This window comes from Momordica charantia (genome assembly GCF_013281855.1).
Source record: "Momordica charantia cultivar OHB3-1 chromosome 5 unlocalized genomic scaffold, Mcharantia_2.0 BLBB01000005.1, whole genome shotgun sequence".
NCBI classification, from domain to species: domain Eukaryota; kingdom Viridiplantae; phylum Streptophyta; class Magnoliopsida; order Cucurbitales; family Cucurbitaceae; genus Momordica; species Momordica charantia.
In genome coordinates, this window is record NW_028275163.1 from 19,053,048 (window position 1) to 19,076,014 (window position 22,967).

General features: G+C 35.8%; 1 protein-coding gene across 2 annotated transcripts in view; it reads right to left on the reverse strand.

The window, feature by feature from the left end:
* Positions 1-22,967, reverse strand: part of LOC111016634 (ferredoxin-dependent glutamate synthase, chloroplastic) — a 46,762-nt gene that overhangs the window by 21,034 nt on the left and 2,761 nt on the right. Inside the window, exons 1-6 of one of the 2 annotated variants that reach the window (XM_088123759.1) lie at positions 20,793-20,935; positions 13,289-13,404; positions 12,962-13,223; positions 12,692-12,823; positions 2,877-2,975; positions 2,405-2,475 (exon numbers count right to left, since the gene is read on the reverse strand). In XM_088123759.1, the coding sequence (XP_087979885.1) occupies positions 2,405-2,475; positions 2,877-2,975; positions 12,692-12,823; positions 12,962-13,223; positions 13,289-13,320 (596 nt within the window). In that variant the 5' untranslated portion in view covers positions 13,321-13,404; positions 20,793-20,935. Of the gene's footprint in view, positions 1-2,404; positions 2,476-2,876; positions 2,976-12,691; positions 12,824-12,961; positions 13,405-20,792; positions 21,106-22,967 lie in introns of those variants that run through there. The other variant, XM_022292089.2, reaches the window with a different exon arrangement.

Below are 22,967 nucleotides of genomic sequence, written 5' to 3' on the forward strand. Positions count from 1 at the left end.
AATTACTCAGATAGAAGAGTCAGTTCCTATTATTTCCTGTAATAATGAAGATGATCAAGTTAACCCAAATCGAAGTGACAAGCAACCTGAGACTCTTGTTTATTCTCGGCGACAAACGGTTCAAAGAGGAGTTGAGTCACCACAGCCTCAATAGCAAAGTCATGAATCCATCTCGTCCTTGGGTACTGAACAATCTATCCTTGTGCCTCAAGACAATACTAATTATCTTGATCTCCCTATTGCACTTAGGAAGGGTGTGAGATCGTGTACTCAACATCCAATTGCTCGATGTGTTGGTTATAGTCATTTATCTTCAGCAGTTCAGACCTTGGCTCTCAATCTGGAAGCCAATGAGGTACCAAAATCCATTCAAGAGGCTATGAGCAATCCACAGTGGAAAAATGCGGTAGATGATGAAATGAAGGCTTTGAAGCTTAATGATACGTGGACAGTAGTTGATCGTCCTCAAGATAAACCAACGGTAGGATGCCGATGGATATTTACTATCAAATATAAGGCTGATGGGTCCATTGAAAGGTATAAAGCAAGATTGGTGGCCAAAGGATACTCTCAGACTTTTGGGGTAGACTATGAGGAGACATTTGCACCTGTTGCAAAATTAAACACAATCCGTGTCCTCTTGTCCCTTGCTGCAAATCTGGATTGGAAACTACAACAACTGGATGTCAAGAATGCATTCCTCAATGGAGATTTGGAAGAAGAGGTGTACATGGACCTTCCTCCTAGATTTGACATTGATAAGTATGATGGGAAGGTGTGTAAGCTGAAGAAATCTCTCTATCATTTAAAACAATCCCCACGTGCATGGTTCGGGCGATTTTCAAAGGCTGTTTGTAAACAAGGATATACCCAAGCTCAAACTGACCATACAATGTTCTATAGGCGCTCTCAAGGTAAGATCACCATCCTCATTGTTTATGTCGATGATATTATCGTCACAGGTGACTGTCATGAAGAAATAGAGAGACTAAAACAGGCACTTGGAAATGAGTTCGAAATAAAGGACCTGGGAGCACTTCGGTATTTTCTAGGGATGGAAGTTGCAAGGAGCAGAACTGGTATATCTGTATGTCAAAGAAAATATGTACTAGACCTCTTGAAGGAAACCGGAATGCTTGGATGTAAACCATCTGATACTCCAATAAGTCCCAATCATAAGTTTGGAGAGAGCCTAGACAGGGTACCTGTTGATAAAGGGAGATATCAGCGTCTTGTTGGAAGATTAATCTATTTATCCCACACTAGGCCAGATATTGCATTTGCAGTGAGTGTTGTAAGTCAATACATGCATGCTCCTACTGAAGAACACATGGACGCCGTGCATCATATTCTTAGATATCTTAAAGAAACTCCAGGACTTGGATTATTTTTCGGAAAAGATGATGACAGAAAGATTAAGGTGTTTACAGATGCTGATTGGGCAGGTTCTGTTCAAGATAGGACATCTGCGACAGGATATTGTACCTTCGCATGGGGTAATCTTGTTACATGGAGGAGTAAGAAACACTCAGTTGTTGGAAGTAGTGCTGAGGCTGAATTCAGGGCATTATCTCATGGTATTTGTGAGATAATGTGGCTGAAACTCCTTCTCCAAGAACTCAAGATCAAGTTTGATAATTCAATGGAAGTCTATTATGACAACAAGGATGCAATTGCTATTGCACACAATCTAGTGCATCATGATCATACTTGTAGAGACTAAGGTTGGAGAGAATCCAATGTTCTGTATTCTCATTATTAAAGTCTATATATATAGACAAATATACAAGGTTGACCTAATCCTATAAGGAGAAGGTAAAGGACAAATTAATATTAATACAAGAATATAAAATATACTAATATATATTCTAACAATACTAAACATGTTGAGGTTGACAGACATTTTATCAAGGAGAAGATTGAAAAGAAAATTATAAATCTGATGTATGTTCCATCATCAGACCAAGCTGCAGATATCCTAACAAAAGGACTCTCGAGGCCCGTGTTTGAAAGGTTGTTGATCAAGCTGAAACTGTTCAATCTTTATAGTCCAACTTGAGAAGGAGTGTTGAATTAATTAGAAGTTAAGATTATGTAGACTTAGTAAGAAGTTGTTTTAAAGTTGTTTAGATTTTGTGTTTAAATTTAGCAAATAAATCTCCTTTTTTGTTAGGGAAGTTAGGAGGTTATTCCTAGATTTTGTTTCCTCTTGTAACCTATAAATAGTGCCTCTATTCCTCATCTTTAATCAATCAATTTGAGAATTTATTTTTCCTCAACTATGTTGTATTAGCATTAACATTACATCAATAACTTAAACTACAAGGTGAGACTTCATTTGTTCACTCACTTCTTAATATCATTAAGTACCACACAATTTATGGCTACCTTTTCTAGATATTACCTGAACAACAATAAAGCAGGTCCATCCCAAGCCTCCATTTGACCTTTGTAATAGTCATAAAAGTCAACAACCTAAGAGAACATCAAAAAAGAAAAAAAAAATCATCTCCAATAAATTTTAATCTGATTACACTACTAATTAAGATTGGTGATAATGACATTGAAAAGGTAAAGTAGAATTAATAAAAAAAAAATGCAAAGGAAAAAACCAGCCAATTGGAAATATATTCTTACAGAAGCACACAGAAACATAAGGGAAGAATATAGTCCATCCCTAAGAAAAGAACCAAAGTAGCCAACCCTCGTGGAACCTTACATGTATTGTCAACAATTTTATGGGAAGTGCATCCTGTCAATTAAATTTGATGGAATGCAAAAGATATATTGCATGGAATGAATGCAAACGGTACGTACATTACAGGGAAGGGAAGAGAGATGGAATGAGAAAGCAATTACGTCAAAAGCTATGGTACCTCAGGATATTTGATCGTCAAAGTAGGATGGTTCTTGTAAGCCTCAGGAACAAGAATCATGAGAGCCTCCTCAGGAACACGGCCACTTCTTATTAACAACTAAACAAGTAGAATGTAACAAGTAGTAAAATATAGGAGGGTGCATAATCAGATTGAGCAGAAATTCAGTAAGTACATAAACTAGTAGAGTTCATCTATCTTTCAGGCTTCGAGAGGAAAATAGCAATTCTTTCACGAAGCACACAAATATGGATTATAATGGAATGACTATAAGGCATAACTGTACAAAGCAACTACTTGCATAGAAATTCAATTTACAAGTAGCACCATAAAGAACATAAAGACAAATAAAATACCAAAAACCAAAAAACAAAAGATCTGACCTTTGATCAATAATGCATAAAATATTTAACTCTACCCAACTAACATTTATCAACTATAATTTTAGGCCAACCTGACCGGCCAATGGCATCACTAACCTCTTATAAAGGTCAAATGTCCCTGCTTGAATTGTAATGCTTAAAAATAAATAATTTTATTATAATATCATTTTTTAATAATATATGAACCTCACATTGAAATAATGAAAAGAAACAACAAAGGATACAGACTCTAAAAAAGGAGTGAAAAAATAAAATTAAAGGAAAAAATACAAAGTTCATAACAATCTTGCAAATCTTCTAAAACCACAGCCGCAAAGAAAAGAAGAACATATTTAATATCATTGGCTCTTAACATGAGAACCCGTGAGATAACAAAGATTTGAAAGAAAACACTCCAAACGAACTCTCTACGAAAAAGATCTATGCACTTCCTAGAAAACTAATGTCTACGAAACCAAACCTTTCCGAAAAAAACCAGCCATTTAGATCAAAAGAAACTAAGATTCAACCACACTTCCTTATCTATCAGCCTTCTTCAAAGGTTAATTTTCATGACTTAAAGCATAGTTGTAGAAATGAGAAAGATTTTCAATACTATCTAAAAAATGATTCTTTTCCCCTATTCGGAGTTTGTATCCTTGAACAGGTGTTTCTTTCATTTTTTCAATAAAAAGTTTCGTTTGTCGTTCAAAGAAAATGTATCTAAAAATTATTTGGATATTCCTTGATAGAAGAGTTTTGTTAAAAGGAAAAATTATCTCGAATTCACTTAGATCTTTAGAGAGATCATCGATATTCCTTTCCAAGTTAGAATCAATGCTACTGAGACTCACTAACTACCATCACTAAAAGTCGAGGAATTTTCTTCTTCTAAAGCTCCTTTCATCAATCATCATCATTTTTACAATGAATAATACCAAGAGAAAAGATGGGTCCCCTCGAAAGAATCATGAAGAAGTCCAAAAGAATCAGAAATATTCAGAATCAAATCCAATCAAATCCAGGTCAATGTTATTAGAGGAAATTGAATTCATTATTGAACAAAAACTTCGAAACTTCTTTGAGACTTCTTCTGCTGACCCAATACTTCCAAAATATTCTTATCAACCTCGAGGTTTAATTGCAAGAAGAGTAATCCCTACATCTTCATTTTTTTTTTATATCAATGAGTGTCCTAACCAGGTTGCACATACCTCGACTAATCTCATAGGATAACTGTTTGACTCTACTACATTTGGTTGCCTTTGGTTGCAAGGAAACCATAGGATATTAAATCCTAGGTACGTAGCCACCATGGTTACATCTTCACAGTATATTAGAATTTGTGAATTACTCTGGATCAAAATTATATTAGAAGACTTGAAGATCCATGGGAGATAGATAAAGCTCAATCGTGACAATAATACCATTAATATTGCCCACAACCCAATTCAACATGATAAAACCAAGCACATAAAGGTTGGTAGACACTTTATAAAAGAAAAGCTTGATAATGGTCTTATTTGCACACACTCCATTTTAAAAAGTAAAAAATTGCTGATATGCTAACTAAACGGCTGATGAATACTCAATTTCATAATTTTATTAACCAGTTGGGTGGTGCAGCTGAATTAGAGAGAAAATACTAACTACTAGGAGAATATATCCAACCGATATAAAAACTATACATCAATTTTCCAGTGTCCTTCAAAGAACTCGACCTCGAGTTTAAGTAGCTACAGAAAATTTATCTGGTGCATCATAGTAGTAGATGTCAACCACGTTAAAAATTGGATTGATGTTCAAGTCGGAAGGAAGTTGGATTTTGTAAGCGTCGGATCCATATTGCTCCAAGATTTTGAAGGGTACGTGTTTCTCCTTCTTTAATTTGTTATAGGTGCCTACTGGAAATCTACTGTTACTTAGATGCATCATAACAAGGTTGCCTTCTTGAAATTCTTTAATTCTCCGTTTAGCATTTGTGTCCATTTTGTATTTGGAGTTGGCCCGTTCAATATGATCAGGAACCCCGTCCTATAGTTCCGTATGTTGCCATTTGTCACTTCTCGACCAAAATCAATAAAAGATGGTATGTTTGTGAGATCAACCGTTAAACGAGATAATTTAGTATAAACAACTTCAAAGGGGACTTCCTTATTGATCTATTCTTCATATGGTTGAAACAAATGCTGCTTGTTCAAGGGCAAGCTCTCATTGTTTAGGACGTTCGCCGCTCAAGCATCACATTAAGTTACCCAAGGTTTTGTTAGTTACTTCTGTTCGGCCATCTGTTTAGGGGTAGCTTGTAGTACTAAACTTCAAGGTGGTATCAAATTTCTTCCCTAAGGTTTTCTAAAAATGGCTAAGAAATTTGACATCTTGGCCCGAAACAGTTCTTGGGGATTCCATGTAGATGTACTATTTCCCTGAAAAATAAGTTTGTTATATAAACAGCATCAGAAGTCTTTTTACAAGCCAAATAGTGGGACATTTTGCTAAATCAGTCCACGACAACAAGTACTAAATAAAATCCCCTTCGAGTCTTTGGAAGTTCAAGGATGAAATCCATAGATAGATCTTCCCAAATTGTGGTAGGAGTAGGTAACAGGGTATATAATCCAGTGTTTTGGGATGTGCCTTTATAAGTTTGCCATGTAAAACATACTCAATAAAATTGAAAACATCTTTTCTGATTTATGGCCAATAAAATCGTGCAAAAACTAGGTCAAGGGTTATGTGTGGGATGAGGGATGAGGGATCCTCCCGAATGTATGTCTGGGATGAGGGATTCTCTAAGTGATGTGTGGTATTCACAATCTATCACCTTTGAAAATATAACCATCAAATATATGAAAATCAGCAGCATTAATGTTATTAGAAAACTTAAACCATATATCTTGAAAGTCAATATGAGTTGCATAACCATCAGGTAAATTATTCAAAGCTACCGAGTAAGAAGGATGGCTTTTCTATTTAATGCGTCTGCCGCCCGATTTATAGTTAATGCCTGATGCTTAATGACAAAATCAAAGCGTTGTAAGAAGGAAAGTCATCTAGCATGCATACGGTTGACTTTTGTGCGTGAAGGAATTTCAAGGTGTAATGGTCAGTGAAGAATGAATTCCCTACTTATAAGGTAGTGCTCCTGTTGTTTTAAGGCACGCACAAGAGAATAAATTCAGCCACTTCAAAAGGTCGTTGAAAGTCTGGAAGTATGAGCACTAGACTTTTACTAAGTTTGCTTTTAATAGTGTGAAAACTTGTTGTTTGTTCTTCCCCCATTGGAACTTTTCCTTCTTTAGACAATTGGTCAGTGGTGTTGTAATGGTGCTGAAATGTTTGATAAATTTCCTATAAGATGATGCTAGGCCAAGAAAGCCCTGAATATCCCTTACTGCTAATAGTTGCAGCCATTCGGAGATTGCTTGAATTTTCTTAGGGTCCATGTTTATACCCCTTCTTCCCATGATAAGCCTAGAAAGGATATTTCAAGGATTAGGAAGAGATACTTTTTTTATATTAATGTAGGGACATAAAGGTGTGTCGAGTGTTCGGTCAACCTGAGCATAGTTGAACTGCTTAAGACACCTACCTCCCACCAAAAGATAATGAGTTCAAATCTCCATCCACACATGTTGTAATAAAAAAAGAAAAAGACAAAAAAAGTGTCCGACCATGGACTTGCTATAAATAAGGATATCATCAAAGTATACAACCATAAATTTATTAAAAAATGGAAGAAGAACCTAGTTCAATAGCCTCATGAAGGTGCTTGGAGCATTAGTGTCCGAATGGCATGACAAGCCATTCTAATAATCCTTCATTTGTTTTGAATGTTGTCTTTCATTCATCCTCGGGTCTAATTAAAATTTGATGGCATCCACTTCGTAGATCCACCTCTGAAAAGATTGTAGCTCCACTAAGTTGGTCAAAAAGGACATTTATTCGAGGGATTGGAAATTGGTATTTGATCGTTATCTTGTCTATTGCTACGCTATCAACCCAAGTTCTCCAACTCCCATCTTTTTTTGGTGTTAGAAGTGTTGGAACAGTGCAAGGACTCAAACTTGGTTGGATGTGTCCTTGGTCAAGCAAATCTTGTACTTGGTCATGGAGGACTTTATATTCTGTAAGGCTCATTCTATAATGAGGTAAGTTTGGTAGTGTTGCTGGTGTAAACTAAATGAGAGAGAATTGTATTAATGAAGATCCAACCACATCAGGTATTTGCGGTTGAAATAGCTTTTGATAGATATCCAAAAAGCTGCAATTGAATTCTTTTTTTTGATGTCTATCCATAGACACCAATATATCTTGCTACTTGGTATTGTTCATTTTCACCAAGGTTTGTTCATGAGCCCAGCCAGTGGAATTCTTCAGTGTGTCGGCTATTGATCGAGATCCTTGCCTACAATCCTGATGCTGATTGTAAAATATTTGTTCATAGTTTACAAGTAGAAATCTTTCGCGTAAGAGCTTCTTCATTCTTTCCCAAGAGTGAATTGGTCTTATGTCATACTGTCATCTATTAACTTCTAGTTGGTCCCACCAAGCATATGCTCCACCTTTTAACTTAGGGCAACTGACTTTACCTTCTTGAAGTCTAGAGTACTCATGTAGCTGAAAAAATTCTCTTACATTTTTCACCTAATCAAGAAACCATTTGATATCCATCTTCCCATTAAAGTTAGGTAGGTCAATCTTCATTTTGTATTCACTTGTACCCTGAAATTGTTGCTGGTTGTGCAGTGCCTAATCATCCTTCTGTCTTCTTCCAATTCGGGCTTTCCTTCTTCATCACTCGAATAATCTGATTCTCGGTCAATTCGCCTTTTTTCCCCTGGGATTAAGGTTAAAATCTTGGAGGTCAAATCTTGGTTCTTCGGTCTTCTTTGTTCAAAACCTAACCGACCTTGAAAGGCATTATGTCCTGCCTTGCAAATTGATCTTCTTGGACTACTCTTGGGCGATCTTGTTGAAGGTTTAGTCATTCCATTTGCCCGGTTATCATGATGAATTTCACCCATATCCTTTGGATATTGTCAATTGATCTTTCAACCACAAGAGAGGACGGTGGATTGCTCCGTCTCTTTGCTGGCGAGAGAAGTGTCTTCTGTTAAGTTGGAAGTTCTTTAACCTGTCATTAATGCCCAGGAATTTGGTGCTCTGATACCAAATTTGGTGCAGCCAAATTAGAGAGAAAATAGTATATTCATTAGCCTTTAAAAGAGCTTTATGATGGTTCTTATCTAAAAAAAGAGCTTTATGATGGTATTTATATTGAAGCTTATAAGCCCAAAAGCCGTTGGGCAGCTTGCTCTGACTAACTAACTAAAACAATCCTAACTGCTAGGAAAAAATATATCCAACGGATATAAAAACTAAAAGCAAAGTAGTTACATCACTGAAGATGGAAAGTATGTAGCTACCTAAGAGCTTGAGGGGGTGTCAGAAATTACCTTGAATTATGATCATTATACCTTTGGTGGATTCCTATTTCTCTTTATTTTTCCTTCATTTTAGGAATTAGACAACTCGCCTTCTCTACTTGATTCTTCCCTTATTTTATCTTCCCTTATTTGATCTTTGTATTATTGAATACATAGGACCTTATGTTGTAAATCAATTCAATTTCAATTGGCATGTCCTTGAATTTTACATTATATATTAAACTGATAAGAACAGATGGAGTTATTCCTTTGATGAGCAGCAACAATTAGGTGAAAAAGCGAGAGTTTTCATCGTCATTTAGCCATTTCAATTTCCATTTTTGTCTCAAAAAATGCATTCATTTGCAGTAAGGTTCATCAGCTGTAGTTTGATGTTATCTCGTGAGTTGCATTAATCCATGGAGAGGCCACCTCTTCTTTTTGAAGATTGTAGACTCTTAGTTGAGATTTAAGCTGGTTTTGTTGGCGTGTGAAAGGTATTAGTTTGTGTTTGAGAGGTCCACATAACTAAAGTATTTCACTCAGAAAAATAAAAGCTTAATGAAAACGAAAATTAAAAGGAGAATGGCCCATTGATCTGGAAGGTTATGAAATCAAGTAGTTTTGGTAAGAGATTAAAGAAAGTAAATAGGGAATCAATAACTAGAGAGTATGACTTGAAGCTGAAGATCCTCCATTCCCAAAGTACTACTTTGAACATGATCATTCAATAAGAAGGAAGAAGAGAGATTTCATAAAAGGTATCCTCCGCTGTCTTCCAGAACCTCTTGTCAATTATATTGCAAAAACCTTTGTTATTAATAAGGTTCATGAGGTTCTCCCACTCCACTCCAAATTTTCTACCCAAAATAAGGTCTTCCTCTTGTCAATTATATTGCAAAAATAGTTTTTCAAAAGTCTCCTACAATGAGGGTCAAATCTAAAAATAAGGAATACCTTGAAATTTTTACGGATTAAAACTCTTTGAGAAAAAAATAACCAAACCCGAAAGGTAAGTATAAGTATTTCATACATAACATTCTACCCATGTTGAAGTCTCACCGTATCATTATAGAAAACAACCAACCTGAAATGCTTCGCCTTCTGTATCTCTCCCTAATTTCCAAAGTAACATGCATACTGGGGAAAGAAAATTTTGCTTTCTCCTACAGACAGCAAACAGTAATCGACAACAACGAAATACAACCTCATGCCAGAGAGAGAAGAAAGAGAAAGCATGCTTCCCTAAACAATTCACTAGAAAATATATCTAAGCAATATAATAGACCATCTAGAAAACATAATAGTAAATATTTTCTCAAGCAAAGAACAAGTTATCTTAATAAAAAAAAAACTTGACTGATTCATACGAGAGAAAGTATAGATATTTTGCTTCGTGTTCCTTCCTATTCTTCTTCCTTTCTAACTTTTATAAACTCAGTTTTTTTTTTTAGAAACCAAGCTTTCATTTCAATGAGAGAGAACAAAAGAGCCGAAGGACATACAAAAAATGGCCCAAAACCAAAGGAGCCAAACAACTTACTATACAAAAAGGGACTCCAATCCAAAATAATTTCATGAACTCGGTTGGTTCATCTTTACTAAACAAACAATGTCCAAGGGAAGAAGGTTTTCACAAAATCTCAAGGCTTCTCTAGCAGAGAAACTTTCATGAACACAACGAACTCTTACAGCCAACAATCTTAAGGAGTGTCTAACTAGCAATTCGCACCACAGAATCTTCCTTCCTTCAAATGATCTATTATGACAACTTTGGCTGGGATAAAACCACAAAAATTATATTTGATCTCTTTCTTACTTCCAAAAACTCAAGCATGTCAACAATTTCTCTTGCACGTTAAAACCATTATAGTTCTCCCTATTTTCTTCGAGGATTTCTTTCTCCCACAACATTAAAACTATTATAATTCCCCCCATTTGCTTAGCTTTTGTTCTCCCACAATATTAATGGTAAGCCTCTAAGCTTAAAATGACCCCTGTTTCAAGGAATAACATTTATCATTATGAAATGGGTTACATATACAACCTTCATATCATCATAAAAGCAAAGTCTTGTAACAAAAATGGTACATGTCTAGACAATTTGAGCAAACTCACCCTTCCTCTCCACTACCTTCTTTCCCTTCTTAAACTCGTCGTCAAATCCCAACAGTCTATTCTTTTTATAACCCTTATTATTCTTTGACTTCTTGTCGAAGGATCTTCCTCCCCCTTACTTGAAACATCCAGACTCCTCAAGGTGCTTCCCTCTTTTACTCCCCAAACTTTGCAAAGCAGAAACTTTCGGAGTGCCCTCAACATAACATAAACTTTTGGAGTGCCATCAACAAAAAACCATTCGGTAATCACACTGTTTTTTCTAATGAACCTCATAAAGGTGCTTCATGCAATAGTTTTCTCTAAATATATACGATTGCTGTTCAAATCTTTAACGGGTGGTGGTTGAAAGACAAAGCTGAAGTACTTTGGAAGCCCACCGTTAGAGCTTTTGTGGCTATAAGGAAATCAAATAACCTCTTTTTGGAGTGCCCTCCACCAAAAAGGTAAATAAATAAATGTAATCACAGTGTTTTATTTCCTCTACTAGACGTGCTCTGTGTAATAGTTTTCTCTAGGAGAGGGCACTCTCTACTGCCAAGTTGCTAGTTTATATAACTCTTGAATATATTATTTTTCTAATTCTTAAAAAATTAGGGTTAAAATAGTTTGGTCCTGTAATTTCAGCTTTGGTTCATTTTGATCCCTATATTTTTAAAATGTTCGTTTTTGTCCCTGTACTTTCAGTTTTGGTCCATTTTAGTCCCTATACTTTTAAAATGTTCGTTTCAGTCCCTATACTTTCAATTTTGGTTCATTTTAGTCCCTGTACTTTTAAATGTTCATTTTGGTCCCTATACTTATAAAAAGTGACTATTTGGTACCTTAATTTTGTTCTTAATCTCATTTTTTTCTATCACCATTTCAACACAACATTAAAATCGATATATTTCTTAAAATGTAAACATTATTTTATGGTAAAAGTTTCCATTTATGTGTAAAATTTGTGTTAAAATGTTTCCAAAAGAGGGACTAAAATGATCGTTTTTAAAAATATAGAGACCAAACTGAACATTTTTAAAATATAAGGACTAAAATGAAGCAAAGTTTAAAAAATACATGACCAAAATGAACATTTTCAAAGTATGGGGACTAAAATGAACCAAAGCTGGAAGTACGGGCCAAAATAGTATTTTAACCAAAAATTAATTAATTATAAAAATTATAAAATATTTTTTATAAAAATAAAATAAAATAAAAAAAGAAAAACCTTAGTTTGGGAAATGTAGCTGGATAAAATTCATAGACTTCTTCTAACATTTTTAGACCGAAGGAAATTATTCGGTACATTATTCAACGCAAGGGTTCTCTGTGGAGCTTTTCTCCTTACTTTCATACTAGCTAATTTTTTTTTATAAATGCCAAGTGGAAGAACATTTCATAATCCCTTTGGCTTTTTTTTTTCTTTTATTGGGGAAATAACATTTTGTACTACTTTCTAGTACTTTGTTTCTCTATGGTCTCCTTTTTAATTTATTCTTTGTATCCGTGGCCTCTTCTTAGATTATTTTGTACAATTTGTTATTGCCAATTTCAGGTTATCCTTCATCTCTTATTAGACAGGCCTTTGGGCATGTTCATGCTATATTCTATCCTATTTTGAGCCCAATATCCACTCTTCCTAGTTTATGAATGCTAAAGAACCCTCCTCCTTTATTTTAGTTAAATATGATTAAACTTTCCAATGATGTACGATATGTGTACTATAACAGAGAAAGGTTGGAGGTTTCATAACACTACATAAATTTGCAATTATTGAAGCATCTATATAACAATACACATGCAAACTTAAGTAATATGTGTGCAAAATATGCAAACAACCAAACTAAGTACAGGACATCAAATATTGTCCATCTCCATAAAATATGCATTTTCACTAATAATGTATATAGATAATAGATCTTACTTCAGCTGCACTATCAAGATTTGCTGAATCTGATCCCTTTGGATTGCCAAATGGACGAATTTCATTTTCACGACCTCGCCATACAGATGACTTCAAGGAGGCTTCTCGAGATTGCATCCAATTTAAGTTACCCTGCTTACATTTAATGGTTAGCTTGAAGCCATTTCCTAAACTTATACCATAAACTCGTTAACAGCATAGAGAGAGCATAGAGAGAGACAATCAGTAGAACCGAAAGAGAAAAAAATAAATAGAAAATAAAAAAGTCACCTGTATTGTATTGATCTCTCCGTTGTGACCCAGTAACCTCATTGGTTGGGCAAGAGGCCATCTAGGACTAGTATTTGTACTATATCTTCGATGATAAATTGCAAAGGGAGATTTATAGAGATCATTCTGAAGGTCATCATAAAATAATCCAAGAACTTCTGAGCGAAGCATTCCCTTGTAAACTATAGTTTGATTCGATAAAGAACAGAAATATAGCTCATTTCCCCAACTCTTTGAATTTGCTTCTCTTTCAATCAATTTCCTACAAATGTAAAGTTCTCGTTCAATGTCGTCCACATTCTCTTCTTTAACTACTCGGACGAATACCTGCTCAATGTTAGGCATGGTCTTCTTTGCATTTATACCAACCACAGAAGCTTTCACAGGAACGGGCCTCCAACCAAGCACCTCTAGACCTTCTTGTCTAAAGATATTCGCAATCACTACAAAACAAGGATTAATAGTTTCACCTAACTACACGTGCAATCAAAATGATGCGCACATAGTGCACACTCAGATAACTGTAATTTTTTTTTTTTTTTTTTTGAACAAGATACGAACTTTTCATTGATATATGAAAAGGAACAAAATTGTTCAAAGATACAAACTCCCGAAGGAGTGATAGAGAAAGCAAGAAATAGAAAATAAAACATAAGACAAGACTACAAAGGAGAAATAAAGGCCTCCCAATTCATACAAATCATACTAGGGGAATACGAAGAGAACAGATCGGAAAGAGCACACCATTGAGAAGCTTTGAATTTGGCAATGTTGAAGCATTCCAATGGCGGGCGACAAGAATCTTCAAAAATCCTTTGATTTCTCTCAAACCATAATTCTGAGATGATAGCCTTAAAACCATTAATCCAAAGTAGATTAGCTTTAGGTGCCAATCCAACTCCATGTAGAATCTGAAAAATATTATTAGCAGTCACACGATCCCACACCCATACTAATTGGAACATCTGGAGAAAAAGATTCCAACAAACAGCAACATATGGGCAGAAAAAGAAGACATGATTTAAGCTTTCTTCATTTTCTGCACATAAAAAGCAAATGGATGGCTGTAAAGCCATCTTAGGAGACTTTCTCTGCAAAATATCTGCTGTATTGACTTTGCCATATAATAGAATCCAAATTAACATATTAACTCGTTTTGGGCTGCCCGAACTCCAAAGAGAGAGTAGAAGAGCTTTTGAAACCCGCAAATCAGCTCTTTGAGACTTGCACAAAGAAGAAACGGAGAAGAGGCCCGACTTTTCCAAGCTCCAACAACGAACATCATCATTTTCTGAAATAGTAACTGAAGAAATGCAAGAAAGAAGCTCCGAAAGCTCCAAAATCTCCTCATCTTTCAATGCCCTTCGAGTTACAATATTCCATGAAGAGGACTCACTATCCCAAGCTTCCGAAACCGAAATAAGAGGAGAAGCCGAAATGCTGTAAATAGAAGGAAATCTATCCTTTAAGAGAGAGACTCCAATCCATAAAAAATGCCAGAAGAGAGTTCTCCGACCATTGCCAACTTTGAAAAAAGAGGATTTCTCCACCTGAAGCCACTGTTTGTTGATATTATTCCAAGAACTACGACTCGAACCATGAAGTTTAGGTATCGCATTCCAATTAAAACGGTCAGAGCCATATAAGCTGGCCACCACCCTACGCCATAAAGCTTCTGTCTCCATGCTGAACCTCCATCCCCATTTAGATAAAAGAGCATTGTTGCGCTTAAGAATACAACCAATGCCTAAACCACCTGCTTCCCGCGGGAGGGAGGCAATATCCCATCTCACCAAATGTCTCAAGGATCCTTTCGAAGAATCGCCCCACAAAAAGGAACGCAACTTTTGCTCAATTTGTTTACGAACTCTCACTGGGACTTGAAAAATAGATAAGTAATAAAGGGGAATGCTCCCAAGTACAAATTGACATAAAGTCGCTCTTCCACCTTTTGATAAGTGATACTTTTTCCAACGATCAAGTTTCTTAGAAATTCTTTCTTGAACTGGAGCCCAAAAAGAATCCAGTTTGGGATTTCCTCCTAAAGGCAGGCCCAAATATAAAATAGGAAGACGTTCAACTTTGCAACAAAAAGAATTTGCAACCTGCACAACCCTTTGGTCTTCCATATTTATGCCACTCAAAGATGATTTTTCCCAATTCACCTTAAGGCCGGACAACCACTCAAAAGCTTTAATGGCTTCAAATAGAATCTTAAGCATCTCATCATCATCTTTACAAAACAATAATGTGTCATCAGCAAATTGCAAGTGAGAGATGTGAATTGCATCCCTCCCCACTACAAAACCTTCGAACACTCCTTTTTGGTAAATGCTGTCCAAAAAACCACTAAGCACATCGCTTATCAATAAGAATAGGAAAGGAGAAAGGGGATCTCCTTGCCTCAACCCTCTTGAAGCCTTAATTCTCCCTCTCGGTCTCCCATTAATGAAAACCGAAAAGTTATTGCCTCTAATACAACCGTTTATCCAATTAATCCACTTTTTGCCAAAGCCTTTCTGTTTGAGGACTTCTGAAAGAAATGCCCAATCAACTTTATCAAATGCTTTTTCCATATCGAGTTTCAAAATCCACCCTTTCTTCTTTCTACTTCTATAATCATTCACCACTTCATTTGCAATGAGAATAGGATCAAGAATATGTCTTCCACTTAAAAAAGCACTTTGATTACTAGAGATGGTAGAAGAGATAACCTTATTAAGCCTCTCTGCTAGCACTTTTGCCAAAATCTTATAAGTAGTCGTCGTAAGGCTAATGGGACGGAAATCTTTTACTTTCTCCACTTTGTCTTTTTTCGGAACAAGACATATAAAAGTCTCCTTAATACACGAGTTCAGTTTGCCATTATCATAAAATTCAGCAAAGAATCTTGCAAAATCTGCCTTCAAGAACTTCCAGAATTTAATGAAAAACTCTGCTGTAAAACCATCGGGCCCTGGGGGCTTATTCTTGCCAAGGCCTTTTAAAGCATCCCAAATTTCTCCTTCCTCGAAGTGTCTTTCTAACCAGACACTATTCTGAGCGGAAATAGGTCTCCAATTGAAGCCAATTGGTAAAAATTGCTGTTGTCCATCCTCTCTGTAAAGAATTTCAAAGTACTGCACAATTTCTATCTCAATATCCCTCAAATTCACAAGAGAATTCCCTGCAGAATCTTGCATCTCAGAAATTAGAGCTTTTCTCCTTTTTGCTGCCAAGAATCTATGAAAGAATTTGCTATTTTCATCTCCTTCAGCAAACCACCTGATTTTACTTTTTTGCAAAAGATATTGTTCCTCTCGAATATAAAGATCAATCAGATTTTGTTTTAAGGAACATCTCTTCCCCACTTCCTCGATTTCTAACCCCGACTCCTCCTCTTTCTCATCAAGCAAAGAAATTTCTTCAATAATTTTTGCTTCTGCAACCTTATCCTTCCTTTCTTTCTGTTTGTGCCATTGCTTCAGAGCGATCTTCAGATTTCTAAGCTTAGCAGAAATAAGATAACCTGCCCACCCGTAGGATCTATCCTCCGAAAGCTTGGATTCAATTAAATTGATACAGTCCTTATCTTTCAACCAGGAGTTAAAGAATCTGAAAGGGCAAGGCCCCCAAACAAATTCTCCTGAATCTAGAAAAATAGGGTAGTGATCCGATGTAATACGTTCACCTCTATATACACGAGAGTTATGAAAGAGAGAGTCCCAATCTGAAGAAACAAAAAATCTGTCCAGCAATGAATGCGTATTGTTATTTCCCATCTTTGACCATGTATACCGGCCATTGGATAAGGGAATTTCCTGGATTTCAAGCTCTTCAATGATTTTATTAAATTTCCTCATTGCCTTAGACTGCCTTCCACCCGAAGACCGATCAGAAGCCCATCTCGTGACATTAAAATCCCCTCCCATACACCAAAGTTTGATAGAGAATCCAGCAATATTACAAATTTCAGACCACAATTTCTTCCTTTCTTTGTAATTCGTTGGGCCATAAATGTTGGTGATACATATATCCTGTAGATTAGAAAAACAGCACATTATGGTTAGTGAAGAAACTCCTTCAAGGACTTCCTGAACAGCTACTTTGCTTTCATCCCATAATGTAATGAGACCTCCTGATTTTCCCGCCGAGACAATCTGAGCCCAGCCAATATCTTGAGAACTCCACAGTGACTTGATCACCATAATATCAATCTGTTGTAGCATGGATTCTTGAATGAGTACTATGTCCGGACAATGCTTCAAGATAAGTTTCTTGATTTTTAGCCGTTTCTTATAACAACATAGGCCACGGACATTCCATGACATAATCTTCATTGAGAGTTCTGAATTGGGACCACCTCTATCCCCACGGATTCAAAGAAAGGGGGAATAGTAGTCTTGGTAACAAACTTTTCTTCCACTCTTTGGGCTGACTGTTCAAGGTTGGAGTTAGAGAGATCCTTGTCTAAATCAAAGAGATTAGGAAGGACTTCATCAGAAAGAAATTCAGATGAATTATCAAACTCGGAAATAAGATTCATTCGATCAGGGGAAGGATCAGGGCTACTAAGACTCACATTAAGATCTTCTTCATCTTCATCTTTGGAAAGTGCAAAAACACTTGGACTTTTGTTGAAAGTGTCTTTGGTGGAAAACACAAGACCAGGGAACAAAGTCTGCTGAAGGGCAACCGGTAATTCTCTTTGCCCAAGGACTTTTCGATCTTCTCCCTCCTCCATTAATGTTTCCTTAATAATTGGGATTTCTAATCGCTGCAAATTAGATTCGTCCTTTAGCTTTGGTTTGAATTTCTTCCGCGAATACGAGAAAGGTAATGGGGGAATAAACTTTCTTGACTTATTTTTCAAAGGCGTAGATTTTGGAGAATCATCTGGAATAGCAACAGCCTTTGAGGTTACAGAAATTAGGGTTTCATTTATTACGGAGAACATTCTCTCCTCCCCCAAATCTTTCCCCAATAAATCTCTTTCCATATTTCCTTTCGAATTTAATTTGTTTGCAAATTCTTTTTCTTCATTAATAGCAATTCTGCCTCTTTCTTCACAAAGATCCTCTGCCTTTTCTGATTCCACGTGTGAAATCTCTACAGAATTGTTAACTTCCCTCCGATTTCCAAGAGAATTTAAGTTAGCCTCAATCGGAACATCTGACGCCATCTCTCCTTCCTTTAATCTCTCTTCATTATTAATGGTAACCCTAAAAGCCGGAAGAATATCTTCCTCTCCCTCCTTATTTTGAATACCAAACGGCATTTGCTTCATAGACTCGTCGTTTTCTATAAATGGCGCTGTCATTCCACCTGCCATATTTAATTTTCCAGCTGTATGGCCCAATTGACAATCAATCGCCTCCATTACTGCCTCTTTTTCCAAGTTTAAAAATAAGTCTTTCCTCTGCGACTCTTCAACTTCCAAGTCAGGCTTTCGATGATCCAACTGTTCATCTTCCATTATTCTTTTCATCTTCCATTATTCTTCGAAAACGATCAACATCCAAAGGGTTTGATAGTGGTTCAAAATCCAAGCTGGAATCAACTGAAACTACTGAAGATGGAGGGCGATTAACAAAAACCCTAATCTCAAAAGATCCATATTTCTCATCAGCAATGGTCACAGTGGCTGGCATTAAACCACAGATATTGGGTTTAACTTTGATGAATGCATCTGAGGCCTCCAACATGTTAAGAGTCTTTGAAGAAATCTTCAGTAATCCCCCGAAATGCCTACCAATAGCTTCAAAAGTAGAACGAGTCCAATAATACAAAGGTAGGTCCTTGATTGTTATCCAACCACCATAACCCTGAATAAACTTTTTTCTATTATGCAGGTAAGGGCTCCACTTTTCTAATTTAATATGATATTTTCCTATCTTTCTCCACTTTCCAGATAGCTCACAAGGCTTGAGCATCCTATCCCCTGAAAATCTCAAAAGACCCTTATCAACCATGATAGGATTCATCACACAGTCAAGAGAGAATTTTTCTTTTAAAGCCTTGGAAATCGCATTCCAATCGTCATGTGCACACCCCTTAGAAACCACCATAAGGCGATTCCAATCTAACTCCAGCACCTCTTCTTCTTTTTGAACCCAATAAACTTGATGTTTGTCGACTGTAGACACCTTAGAATCCTCAAGCATCCTATGGATGATGCCAGAGGCCCTTGCAGGCTTTAACTCACATTTTCCAGCAACCACTTCGACATAAGACCTTCCATCTTTTGGAGTCGACTTGGGGACAAAACTACCTTTCCTTTCCGAAAACTCCTGGTGAAGCTGTCCTACTACATTAGCATTTTGCGTAGTAGAGAGTCGATCATTCCTTACCATCTTCGAAGCTTGAGCTTCTGTAAACCTCACAGAGAAAGTTTTCAACATCTTCCAAAATACTTGCCAACCATCTCTCTTCGATCCAGCAGGGACAAGTACGCTCTTCCTACCACCCGTAGAAGGCCATACCACCCATTCTAAAAACCAAATGTTCTTAGTTCTGTATTTTTGTATACGACATTGCCCAAGATCATCGCGTATCTGAAAAAATAAGGAGTCCGGAATCGATTGCTGATTAACTTCCAACATGTGATTTTCGAACCATAAAAATTGAGAAGAGTGCAGGGACATCACTGTTTTCCTTGCCACATCCTCAACCCTGAACATATCATTCTCACCCCAAATACAAAAGAAGGAGCCATCAATACAACAACTACTGATTTCCATAATGAAAATCCGGAATGAACCACGAACAATAAGATTAAAATCAAGCTAGAGACAGGCTAATTCAGAAACTAACAGCAAAAGAGAGACCGAAAGGAAAGGAAGGGAAGGAAGAGAGAGGAGAGAGAAAAGAGCATTTTTAACCAAGCTCTAACTGTAATTTTTTTATTGCATCACTAAAAAGTGTTATTCCCTTTTAGAAAAGCGAGAAAATTAAGATAAATAAATTCGTTGAGTAAGTTGTATGGTGAAAGCTTTTGGTTCTTTTTCTGGAATATACAAGTTTCTTATCTAAAAAAAATATAAGTATATAATAATAAAATATGTGTCAATCTTTTTTTTTAACAAGATACCAACTACTCGTTGCAATAATGAAAAGAAACGAAGGAAATGAACTCCAAAAAAAAAGGAAAAAATTTAAAATAAGAAAAAATACAAAGCTCATAAAAATCTTGCAAATAACCACAAAGAAGATTATATATAACATCATTGGCCCTCAAAGTGTGAATCCATGAGCCAACAAAATTTGAAAGAAAATCTGTGTCAATATAATTCATAATAATACATGAACAAACAAAAGTAAAAATCAAGGGAAAATTTTTGGTAAAAAAAACTGCATTCATGTTATAGTTCTTCACAAAGGGAACCTCATGAAGGAACAAATATAGATATGAAACAGAAAAGGCTTAAGTCTGCGAATCACATCAATAATCATTCCGTGGTCCTTTTAGGGCTTCCCACTGCATCTGCTCATGGTTTATCAAAGGAAAAAATAAAATATTGCTTTTGGACTATAAATGTTGGAGTCAAAGGTAATACAAAACATTGTCAAACGTATGATTCAAAAGCAAAATAATGACACTTCAAGAAAGGTAGGTTTTTTTCTATTAATGAAGAAGCTAACTTTCATTGAGAAGAAATTAAATACATAAAGGACGATTAGTAAAAAAAAAACAAAAGGAGCCAAGATAAAAAATGAAAAAACTAACAAACTACACCATCACAAAAAAGTCAAAGATAAAAGAGTAATCACAAAAATCCTTAGTTGTCCCCTATATAAATAGAAAGAAACAATTAATTTGTTTCAACTTGATCAATTATAATTGAACAATCACCTTCTTTTGCCTCGTTACTATGACCATCATCTTTGGGTAGAAAAACCATGCCAACGCCTGCATGCAACTTATCAAACGAAGGAATCCCTTGCCTGTTGGCCCAATCATCAAAAAGATCCCATGGGATGGAAGTCATCAATCCTGAACCATCACCAGAATCATTATCAGCTCCACATCCACCACGATGTTCCATACAGCCTAGTGCTGTAAGAGCATCCTGGACAATCTTGTGGGATGCTTTGTTTTCCAAGTTGGCAACAAATCCAACTCCACATGCTCCTCTTTCTGATATTATGTCATCCAAATTTGCAACCTGATCAGCATCAAATTACATCATATATACAGTTGGAACAAAATGCTTCGATTACAGGCATAACACGCAATGAATTAAGAAAGTATGGCATGCTGAATAAGCTGCTCAAACAAGTCCCAATTTTTTAAGAAAATTGCATTAACGTGCAAAAAGAATACAGAAATATGAGTGAAGGATTAAATATCTTCCCAAGTCCTGGATTTCTCAAGTCTCTGTTTCCTATGTTTCAGATTTTGAGATTTCACTCATTCCAAATTTCCAAATGATTGCCAAAATAAAATTAATCCAAATAACTTTATCTTTGTTGACAAAATGTTGGCCTTTAATTAAATCTCCAGGTTCACATCTTGGCATTCTCAATCTCTTAAAACTTCCCTCATTTCTTTAATTTTTTTAATTATCTAATCATTCATGATGCTATGCTTTTTTAATATCTGATAATATTTTTATTTTTCTAATGTCCACGTAAATTGTAATCCTCCGCTTTAAGAAACATTGCTCCAACTCTATCAAAGATAAGGACTAAGTTCACCAACTAGTCATAGGCCAAAAACAACCAAAATTTACAAAATTATTTTATAAGAAAAAACAAAAAAGGAAGCCACAAAGTGCATTAGATTCCAAATCGTTACAGTATTACTACTTTTATCTTCAAAAGCTCTCCTTTTAGCTACTCTTCACAATTGCCACATAATAGCTATTAATGAGATTGTTTAAATGATTTTTGTCTATCGCTACTACCCATGATTTGAAAGCATGAGTTGGCAAAAAGCACTCTTGTTTTAGCCTTTTTTCTATTTTTTTAAGCAAAAATGAAAGTATTCATTATGCGCCACACCCTTGGTTTGATTTTTTTATTTTTAAATCAAAAATAAATTAAATATATGTTCCAAGAACCTCATTTCTCAAAAGAATCCCTTGGATAGGCTCTAATTTCTTACCTTTTTTTTAATCTTACTATTCAGAATACTAATTGTTCTTATATAACAAATATTAATACTTTTCTATTTTGTGCTTAAAAAAAGTCTCACCCTTTTTTTAACAAGAAACAAACTTTTCATTGATCGATGAAAATGAGAAACGTTCAAAGATACAGACTCCGAAAGGAGTGAAATAAGAACAAAAAGAAGCAAAAACAGAAACAATGATAACAACAAACAATAACATCTCTAAGGGGAAGTTATAAAGGTTTCCGAATTCATACAAATCATACTTTGAGAATATTAGAAAAAAGATCGGAGGGAGCACACCATTATGAAGCTTTATACTTGGCTGTAGAAAAACAATCCATACAAGATCTGTGTTTGCCTTCAAAAACCTGCTAATTCCTTTCATACCATAATTTTGAGATGATGGCTTTAAACCCATTAAGCCAAAGGAGATTAGCTTTATTATGAAAACGGGCACCGCAATAGAGCTGTAGGATATTACTAGAGGTCTCTATTCCAAACCCAAGAGATGTTGAACAAAGAGAAGAAGAGAGCCCAACAATCAACTGCCTAAGAACAAGAATAGAAGACATTCTGCTGGAACACACCACTAGCAGCACACAATAGACAAACCGTAGGCTGTAGAAACATAAAGGGCAACTTTTTTTGCAAGATTTCTGATGTATTTACTTTGCCCATAAGAAGAATCCAAGTCAAAATATTGACCCTTTTTGGACAATTCGAATTCCAAAGGGAGGAGTACACATCCTTAGGAAAAAGAGAGACAACAGCCGTAATCTTTCCTGAAGAGCTAACGGTGAAAACGCCCGAATTCTCTAAACTCCAAATCCAAACATCCTCTGTCTCATGAAGCAAAATCGAGGTGAGTAAGGACAAAAGATTTGCTAACTCAATAATCTCCTCATCTTTCAC